The 9,870-nt window shown below is 38.5% G+C and overlaps 2 protein-coding genes and 1 long non-coding RNA gene across 11 annotated transcripts in view; 1 reads left to right on the top strand and 2 right to left on the bottom strand.

The window, feature by feature from the left end:
* The window catches only part of ubr2 (ubiquitin protein ligase E3 component n-recognin 2), a 53,699-nt gene extending 51,939 nt beyond the window's left edge, over positions 1-1,760 (bottom strand). For both annotated transcript variants that reach the window (XM_025010146.2, XM_017434448.3), the window contains exons 1-2: positions 1,742-1,760; positions 1,231-1,378 (exon numbers count right to left, since the gene is read on the bottom strand). In XM_025010146.2, coding sequence (XP_024865914.1) covers positions 1,231-1,314 — 84 coding nt within the window. In that variant the 5' untranslated portion in view covers positions 1,315-1,378; positions 1,742-1,760. The remainder of the gene's footprint in view (positions 1-1,230; positions 1,379-1,741) is intronic.
* Positions 1,761-2,404: 644 nt separating this feature from the next.
* The window catches only part of LOC108246757 (transient receptor potential cation channel subfamily A member 1), a 15,603-nt gene continuing 8,137 nt past the window's right edge, over positions 2,405-9,870 (bottom strand). For 2 of the 5 annotated variants that reach the window (XM_017434459.3, XM_017434460.3), the window contains exons 12-19: positions 9,190-9,360; positions 8,950-9,020; positions 5,576-5,743; positions 4,936-5,054; positions 4,655-4,859; positions 3,965-4,169; positions 3,830-3,888; positions 2,405-3,752 (exon numbers count right to left, since the gene is read on the bottom strand). In XM_017434459.3, coding sequence (XP_017289948.1) covers positions 3,584-3,752; positions 3,830-3,888; positions 3,965-4,169; positions 4,655-4,859; positions 4,936-5,054; positions 5,576-5,743; positions 8,950-9,020; positions 9,190-9,360 — 1,167 coding nt within the window. In that variant the 3' untranslated portion in view covers positions 2,405-3,583. Of the gene's footprint in view, positions 3,753-3,829; positions 3,889-3,964; positions 4,170-4,356; positions 4,860-4,935; positions 5,055-5,575; positions 5,744-8,949; positions 9,021-9,189; positions 9,361-9,870 lie in introns of those variants that run through there. The other 3 variants (XM_017434461.3, XR_001809045.3, XM_037973624.1) reach the window with 3 other exon arrangements.
* Positions 5,951-9,870, top strand: part of LOC112451303 — a 20,408-nt gene continuing 16,488 nt past the window's right edge. Inside the window, exons 1-5 of one of the 4 annotated variants that reach the window (XR_003040098.2) lie at positions 5,954-6,157; positions 6,236-6,300; positions 6,374-6,432; positions 7,789-7,893; positions 9,195-9,380. This is a non-coding gene — a long non-coding RNA (uncharacterized LOC112451303). Of the gene's footprint in view, positions 6,301-6,373; positions 6,433-7,788; positions 7,894-9,194; positions 9,381-9,870 lie in introns of all 4 variants that reach the window. The other 3 variants (XR_003040099.2, XR_005232660.1, XR_005232661.1) reach the window with 3 other exon arrangements.

The following is a 9,870-nucleotide window of genomic DNA, read 5'->3' as shown; positions in this document are numbered from 1 at the left end:
ACATATATATACATATACATATACATATATATATATATATATATATATATATATATATGTATATATATATACACACATATATATACATATACATATATATATATATATACATATATATATATATATATATGTATATATATATACACACATATATATACATATACATATATATATATATATATATATCCTGTTGGGTTTTTCGTTGTTCTTCTTTTTTTTGAATGTCACAGTTCCAACTCTCATCCTTTATCCGGGCTTCGGATCAGCGAAAGATAAACTTGACGTTTGGTGAAGTAATTCATTTTAGACAAAGACATTTTTACATTTACATCCTGCCACAAGTTGAGTATTGCCCCTTTTCACGTGAATAAACACAGAAACTAAAGCTAAAGTAACACCAGAGCCACTGTTGTACTTTAATTTCTTAGCAGAGTTTTAGGCTTTGTCAAACAACAATAAGAGAAGAAGGCCCTTCTTTGTTGGACTTGTTTCGTAGTGTAGCACTTGTGATGTTAGTTGTTTTTTGACAATCAGATGTTTCTGGTTGAAGAACAAGGTTTTTGTCTGATCTGAACACTCAGGAAGTGTTTTATTCTGAACTGGCACACACCTGAGGAACACAGCTCCACAGACCACACCTGTCCTGATCACATCAGGCACCAGCTGAAAGCCAGCCAGATGTTTCCAAACATGTTTCAATTTCAGTGAAACTAGAAACACATTTCACTGTCGGCCCAACCCCTCACACCGTATTGTCATGGTAACTGACAACTGACATCACAGCTGATGTCCAGGAGAGTGAAGCAGCTCACCTATCAGAGTTATCATGTACGTTCACCTGTGTGTCATGTGACCTGAGGCCGCCGTTCAGGGTGACAGCGCGTGAAGCTCCCGACAGGGTCACAGAGTTCACATGGCGAGCTGACGAAGTTAAATGACCGTAAACACTCGTTACATAAGCGTTCGGGAACTGGCCTTAAAGAAGCCCCACCGCTGGAATCTGAGCCAACATCTGGCGCGGACACACCGACAGGGGGGTCACGTCCATCCAGATGTTGTTCACATCTCCACCAGTGTTAGCAATTTTAGCCTGAGCAGAGCCGAACAACAAGCCGAGACGCGGCAGATTAACCCCGAACCGGAGCTCTGCCCGCGGCGGACCGAGCTCCGGTTCACACCTGGCAGGACTGGACAAAGTCAGCGGGCCTCCCAGCACCACCAGCCGCTTACCGAGGCCGTGTCTTTGGCAGAGAAGTTCATGAAGTCGGCGCTGGGAGCGAACAGCGGATCTCTGTCGATCTCTGCTGCCGCCATCTTTTTTCCTCCCTTTTCTTCTTCTTCTTCTTCTTCTTCTTCTTCTTCTTCTTCTTCTTCTTCTATTTGAATTTTACTGGCGGTTGGCAAGAACCGTTAGGTGAACATTACCGCCACCAACTGGTAAGGACTGTGGACCACATGACGGAAAAAAACCTAAAAAAAAAACAAACAAAAACAAACAAAAAAAACCTTATATCCTTTTAAACAACTTGCACTGTTTCAAAAAAATTACATATAGCTTGATATCCTCTGTTTCCTGAATCCTTTTGCAGTAATTACACAATATCAAATTTCATTTTCATATTACTTAGGTTTCTAATTAACTGGTTTTTTCAGTATCAAATAATTCCTACAATTAAAAATAACATGTTCCACTGTCTCATCTTCCCCACAGTCACATTTTCCTCCCTTTTCTTCTTCTTCGTCTTCTTCTTCTTCTTTTTCTTCTTCGGGTTAGGCGGGCGTCGAGTGAAAGGCGAACTGCTGCCATCTCCTGTTCATTGTTATCAATTTGTTTTATTTTATTAGACTATTTGCACATAATCATTGTTAATGTCTTATATTAGGTCAGGGTCGAATTTTCTCCTGTGATAATTTGACTGTTTCAGTGCTTCGGCATTCACATCTGGGTGTTTTCCAGTCAGAGCCTAATAATGTTAACAGAGTTTCTTCTTTTATCAACAATCAGGGGCTTTTCTCTTATTACTGTGTGCTGTATGGTAAAGTATGACCTTCCCTTTGTATCATCTTGACTTTTATTTATGGTTTCCATATAATCTGAAGGTCCATAATGCAAATATAAATATGTCTTCTTTTACAGCATTTGTTTACAAGATATATTCTCCCTCCTTTCCTTTTACTCCTACATGTGATTGGTGTGGGGTGATTATTATCATCCCACTTCGGGATTATGACACATAAACTCTAAAAATAAGTCATTAATGAGTTAAATCAGAGAAATGCACCACTGGAGTGTTATATGACAGTGTTTAACTAAAACAAAAACATGAAAAATCATTATTTTTACATTTTATTTCATTTTACCTTTAAAATACAATCTGCTCGAAGGGCGGGGTCAACACAAAACTGGGCGTGTCCATAATTTTTATTTTTTTTACAGCTGATTATAAACAAACACACACACACACACACCTAGAGGTAAAATAAAAGCTAAACAAAAATAAGATGAATTACAACCAGAACAGGTGTAATACAGAATAAAAATTAGAAATTAATTTAACTAGTTCAGTTTTTTACTTTTTTTCTTCAAGGGCCTAATATTGCTACTCAGAAAAAGAAAAATAAGGGGATAAATGTTTATTTTAGATTTGATAAGTTTAAAGATTATTGTCAAAATGTAAAAAAAAACATGTTGAAATTGTGTTTCCAGACTAATCCTGAGGAAGTGAACCCTCTTGTTCTCCTGATCCCAACTGTAATTGTTCTTCTTTTTATTCTTATTGTAGCTGAGGGTTATGGGTGCATTTGCAAATGTTTTCAATCCCCCTAGGTGACCTTTCTATTGTGTTGCCTTATAACCTGGAATTTAATTAGATTTTAAATTTGTAAATAGAAAATCATTCTACAAAAATACTTCAGATTCCTGAATTGGGGAACTTGTTTTAAATAATTAAAAACATATATCAAACAGAGAAATGGTGGTTGCATATGTACTCAGCTCAACACAATCCTTTGTGTCTCCACCTTCTGCATCAGTTCCATCATCAGGTCTCTTCAAGACCGTCTCCATGATCTTGGTCCATCTAATCTGGACCTTCTGTCCTTTCTTCAGGACCAAACTTGCTACATCCATTTCTCCTTTAACTCTGACCAGTTTCCCATTTATTACTGAAATTGTATAAATCCAACATATAATAAGACAATTTTAAGGTGAAAAAAATGTGTTTACATAATAAAATATGAAATTTAGAAAGATTAAAAAGAGAACAGGGGTGAAATGATTTCATAGAGCCCTACATTATCATGGAACTGTACTGTATTGATGATTTTATTTATTTGTTTTTTAATTTATACAGTAGCCTGCATGTGAATAAAAGCTTTGTCAGCTATTTTAAGTGAAAGTTTAACAGGACGGTGTCAGAAAAAATCCTGTTCAGGTCAATTCACTGTTCTATAAGTGCAAAAAAATGCAAAGTTTTCAAACTCAGTAAATTTTATTCTTTTTTACCAATTATGATTAATATTTTTACCAGAACTGAGCAGCCCTTATACCCGTGTCAGGAAACTGGATCTGAACTGGTCATATCTAGTCTAATCTACTCTTAGAGCTACTAACCAAATTAGTTCTGTCCTGTACCAGCTGCTGAACCAGAGTCTGAAGCTCCTTCAAGTCTGCTCGGATTGCATGAAGTTCCTGTCTATATGGGTCCCGATTCTGAGGCACTTGGTTCTGCTTGTCTTCTTCCTTCTGAACTCTAGTAAAGACATTTTCTGTTAGACTTGATGCTCAAGTTTTCACACAGATTTGTTGAATGAGTCTTAAAGAGCTCACTTTGAACTTCTTATTGCCTCTGTGTCCCTCTGCAGGACTAGGAACTGGTCCAAAGTCTCCTGCAGGACAAAGAGATGCTATCATGACCCAGAAAACATGACTTCAAAGAAAATGTCTGGTTCCTGTAATACAAACTTTGATCTGTGCTTTGATGTGTCCAATGTCTTGATGATAACGGGGGTTTGCCGTGATGTCATCTGAGGCATCAGCCAATGGTGAGCAATGTTTGGAGATGTACAGGGCATCATAGAAACAGCGGAGGTGGGGCATGGACTCCTCCACCTGCAGGATGACGGCCGCCTGCTGCATCACTGCGTTAGCCTGCGAGTTATCGTGAACTCTGAAACACAAATTATTAATTCTTTCATTAATCCAACCAACAAACTGTTCATTCATTCAGTCATTTGTTCATTTATTACCTCCACAAAAGAGGTTATGTTTTCAGTAGTGTTGGTTTGTTTGTGTGTTCACAAGATGACTTAAAAACTAATGAACAGATTTTGATGAAATTTTCAGGAAAAGTTGGGGTTGTCACAACAAACAAGTGGTTAAATTTTGGTGGTGATCCAGTCCACAATCTGGATCAGGCTATTTTTTAATGAAGCTATGGCCTTGGTGGAGGTTTGTGCTCTCCGAGTGCTTCTAGTTCATCTTTCGTTTACTCATTAAGTGAACCAACCACTCATTCATGTGGTCTAGATGTCAGTTAGATCTCAGTAAGGTTTCAGTCTTCGTTTGATGTTGGTCCAGTTGTTAGTCCTGGTCTAACAACAGGTCCTAATCTGTCTCTCAGTCCAGGTGTTTTGTCCAGGTGTGACCTCTGACCTCTGGAAGGTGTCAGTGAGCAGTGCAATCAACAGGTTGACACATAAGATGGATGATGCAGCCAGAAATGTCCCACACAGCAGAGGAGCCATGACTTCATCCACCATTACCATGGCAGCATACTCATACTCATCCACCAGAGTGATCCGGTACAGACTGTAGAGCAGATCTGAGACAGACAGCATGCTGGGAACTGACGACGAGCCTGTGGAGACATCATCATCAAATGGTTATGAATGGTCCTCACAAAGACAGTAAAATAGATGCAGAGGTAGTCTAACCTCCAAATATGATCCAGAAGCTGCAGGCATAGGGGATGAAGAGCTCAGCGTACAGGAACAGGAAACACATCACATCTCCAACAATGTTCCCCAGCATGACAATAAATGGCCCCATCAACCTGCATAAACAGCCATCCTTTTTTCTAAACTCACATTTCTCCAGAGGTTACCGTAGAGAATGGTACTTGGGCAAATATATCAAATGTACATTAAATACTTGAAGTGCTACAGTTGGGTTTTAAGACTCTTTGTTTAATCAAAGCTGCACTTGTTTTATTGATTTATCTGAAATTTTGGATCCTTCTGTCAGTTTTTTTCTAACCAAACTGTCAAACAGAAAGCCTTACTTCAGGCTTCCATGGTGTTTCCCCGGGACTTGTCCTGGAACCACTCTAAGTCATTCTACATTGTATCAGTATCATGGTAAATGCTAACTTTCACTTTATGCAGATAATACTGTAATATTTTGCTTTGTGCCTACATAGGATCAAGCTTTTGCTAAGCTGAAATTTTTATTCATTACAGTTTAAACACAATCTCTATGACTTAAAGCTTGTTTTAAAAGCTGACACAATGAAACAATGTTCTTTCATAAAAACTCTACATCATTGTTTTATTGTCTGTAATAAAAGTTTTGTACCTGAAGGCTCTGACATGTTTCATGAGTCGCAGCCACAAAAAGATGATAGAGATGGCGAACAGGCGCCGACTGAGCGTGTGCAAACTAGCAGATGGATGAAACACATCCACCATGTGGAAGCTGAAGGACACCGTCAGTAGAGTGTAAACCAGCCAGTCAAAGATGTTCCTGATAACACATGGAGATACATGTTATAAAGCTAAAGAACCATCAGAAACACTGAAAAGCTCATCAAGAACACATTTACAATTTGTAAACCCTGTTTTAGATTTGTTTCAGACTAGGATTCCTGGTTTCAGACCTGGTCTTCTACTTTCATACATGGTTTCCTGATTTCATTCCTGATGTCAAATATTTCAGACCTAGTTTTCTGATTTGATATCGGATTTGAGTCTTAGAGTCAAACTTCATTTTAGACCTGGTTTTGATTCAGTTTGTAACAGGTGGCACCACTAGGTGTCGCACCCTCCACAGCTTGAGCTTCCATAAAAGGGAGGAGGGAAGGGTGGTGTCCAAGTGTCAATTTCCTGTGTGTGACCAGGTGTGTGTTGGGCAAACGTGTTCCACTGTTTTTTGGCTGTGGTATGGTTTGGAGAAAAAAAAACTGTTTTAAGTTGATTCTCTTAAATAAGTCTGTGCTGACGTGGTGTTTTTATACAGGGCCACATTATTAATGATGTTCGGGTGGTAGCGTTACCCGGGCGTGTGGTTATTCAACGCCGCAGGTAGGCCTTATACATTTGTCTCTTATAATTAGATTGAATTGTATGTTTTTTTATATTGTTTTTTATTTGGTAGGGCTACACCAGATCTGCTACATCAAGTTTGGCTTTAGAGTGCTGCTTTATGCGATGCAGGTACGCAGTGTTTTTAATGTGTTTTAGATTGACTTGAGTAAAGTGATTTAATAAGTATTTAGTAATTTTTGTATTTTTGTTTTTACAGTTATATCATTGCTTCCTGCTGTCCTTTTAGAGTGTAATTTTTCTTTTCGTTAGTCCACCCAGTCTTGGACTGTTTGTCTCCCTTAGTACTTAGTACTAGTGCTAACAATTTTTCATTTATTTTGGTTATTTTGGTTGTCTTGTCCTTTGTTTGTCTTTGGGTCACTTCCCGGAATACACACGTTCCACTCGCTGTTAATTTTAAATATCTGAGACTCGATGCTGTTTGGTGTGATCTTGAGTGTGGATTGCATGTGATCATTTTGCAGTGAATCGAGTACATCTTAAGTTTGCAGTGAACATTGTAGTGGGTTGTGTGGGTTTGTCCACCTGAAGTAGTGTTTTAATTCGGGTTGAACATTTTTGGATTGACAACGAATAGGTAAAGTTAATGGGAAACCCTCTTATTTGTGTATAAATGGTATTAACTTCATTTTGGTTGTTGTTTATTGCCCTTTGGCTTGACAGCATAACATTTCAGACCAGATTTCAGACCCAGTTTCAACTTGGTTTCAGACTTTTTTCTGATCTAGGTTCAGACCCAGTTTCAGACCAAATTTCACACCTGGATTCCAGATTTTATATCCAGTTTCAGACCTGGTTAGTTATCTAGTTTCAGACCTGCTTCTCTGGTTTAACATTTGGTTTCAGACTTTGTGTCAGGACTAACTTTTAAATTTCAGACCTGGTTTTAGACCCTTTCATATTGGGTCTCAGACCTGGTTTCACACCTAATTTATTAGATTCGGACCTGGTATCTTAGTTTCATATTCAGTTTCAGACTTGGTTTTAGACCAGGTTTCTACATTTCAGACTTATATCAGGCCTCATTTTACACCTGTTTTATTTTTTTTGTTTGTTTGTTTCAGGCTTATTTTAGTTTGTTTCTTGGTTTCACATCTGGTTTTAGATCTGGTCTTAGACATTGTTTCACACTTGGTTTCTTAGTTACTGTTTCATATGCAGTCTCAGACCTATTTTCAGACCTTGTATAAAGTGGTTGGGTTTATTTTTCCATTTCAGACCAGGTTTTTGACCTGGTATTCTTCAGGGGTGGAAAGAGTACTAAAATTATATACTAAAGTAAAAGTATAGTTACTTCTGTAAAAATCTACTCAAGTAAAAATAAAATGTATGTCATTCAAAATTTATTTTTAGGAAAACTTGTCTACAGTGCTCAACTTGTTTAGTAACAAAACTGTTGTGGTGGTTGTAAATGAAATAGGAGACGGTCGGTAAAACTGAACTTTATCACATGCGTGCCATCAGGTCAGGTGCCATTACAGGACTGCTCCACTCTCTACCAGTCTCAGCCTTCCCAACATACTCTCTTCTGTCCTACGGTGTCACAACAGTGCTATCTAGTGACCAAAGGTAATAACAGCAGCAACATAAATGCATTCACTGTGTAAACTTCAGAAAACATGTTGATCAAACAAAACAGGCATTTGTATTAAGATAGATTCTGATAAACAGTTCTCTAGAACTTTTAGCTAAAAAGAAAAAAAGGCAGTATCTTCACAATATTTCTAAGGATGGCTTTTAATTATCATTAATAAGCCAGTAGCTAAAACAGACTTTTTTTTTAACCCTTTTACCACCCAAGTTTGGTGGTTGGTTTGGACCCAAGTTGCAGACTGAGACAGAGAGCTCCAAGAGAAAAACATTTTTTTTTTAAATAAGTAACTAAAAACCAAAAAGACGATATTGCAGCAACAAAAACTCGATAACAAAAACTAACAACATCAAAAGTTGCAAAGAACATGAGGGCGAGACACGAGAAAAACTGGACAGCGCATGAAAGTGACAATGAACCAACGGGAAAGTGAAGGAGATGAACTGGTTTTAAAGGCTGAGGGTAGTTTATAAGTGAACACAGGTGACTAATTAGAAATGAGGGACAGGTGTGGGTGGTTGAGGCAGGCTGACAGGTACTGAGCAGAGGAAAGGTGAATGATGACAGGAACACAAAAGGCACAGAGAGCAAAACATTAACTAACTAAACTAAACACAGGGACAACCAAAAAACAGAATTAAAGAAACAATAAACCTAATTCAAAAATAAACTTAAAGTTACCCAAATCCTGACAACCCTAGCATGTGCAGGTAATAACTCTGCCTCTTGTGTGGGGGTCATGTCAGTTCAGTTAGATCCTACGGTGGGACTCTGGATGGATTGTGTTCAGATTACCATACGCATGCAGATAAAAGGCATCCAGACCTTCTCTGCAGGTAGATGAAAATGTTTTCAATGTCCATTAAGCCTGTTCACACCTGTATTTACAACTATCTGAATGTAATTTGGGAGGTACAGATGGATTTAATGGTCAGATCTGAATGGGGCCGTAGTTTCAGACCTGATTTTTAAGGCTATGTCTTATGCAGAGCATGTTACTGGGGTCTTGGACATCAGGATGTGTATGTTTGTACCACATGTCCTGGCTGTAGCTTCCCCTCATTCTGTGAACCCGTTTGGTCTCGTCCAGAAGGAACTGTCTCTCCTGCAAACGCATAATAAACTCTTATTTCTGCTTCTACATTTTACAAAAAACATTATTTTATTACTTATTCTACTGACACATGCAGCAATGGTCTGCACTGCCTTTGGCAGGATTCCTACAAACTGCTACTTTGTAAACATGTTTTTCTTAATGATATCTCATTCCCTACCTGAGGCCACATAGGATGTGAGCACTGAAGGTCGTCATGGAGACGACGCTCCATCCAGTGCTGCTGCAGACGGAGCTTCCTTTTCGAACGCAGGACATCCTCCACCTCCCTCCACACCTCTTTCAGAGTCAGTAGGAGCGCCAGGATCACCAAAAAGATACGCCACCAGTCCTAAGACAGACACACAGTTGGTAAGAGACAGACACGTCATTGGCAGGTGAAAGACAGACAGGTGATAGACAGGACATTCATAGAAAGGTGAACCACAGACAGGTAATAGGTGAGATACAGACTGTCATAGACAAGTGAGATACAGGTAATAGATAGATGCGAGACAGACATGTCATGGACAAGTGAAATACAGGTGGGACATACACAGGTCATAGACAAGAAAGAGACAAACGGATCATAGACAGGTAAGACACAGACAGGTAGGTAGGTAGGTACATTTATTTATATAGCACTTTTCAGCACAAGGCGACTCAAAGTGCTTTACAACACAAGAACAAAATTACAGACAGAGTTACAGAACATGATAATGAACAAAATTACAGACAACATACAATGATAAAAAATTGTCTAAATAAGCTAAGCTAAACTAAACAGATCTAAGCATGACTAAATGTACAGAACTAAACTAAGCTAAAACTAATGGTACCAAACTATCTAAAAGTACCCCAG

The sequence above is a fragment of the Kryptolebias marmoratus genome, linkage group LG22, assembly GCF_001649575.2.
Source record: "Kryptolebias marmoratus isolate JLee-2015 linkage group LG22, ASM164957v2, whole genome shotgun sequence".
Taxonomy (NCBI): Eukaryota; Metazoa; Chordata; class Actinopteri; order Cyprinodontiformes; family Rivulidae; genus Kryptolebias; species Kryptolebias marmoratus.
Note: the sequence above shows the minus strand (reverse complement) of the source record. Positions and strands in the feature narration are given on the sequence as shown.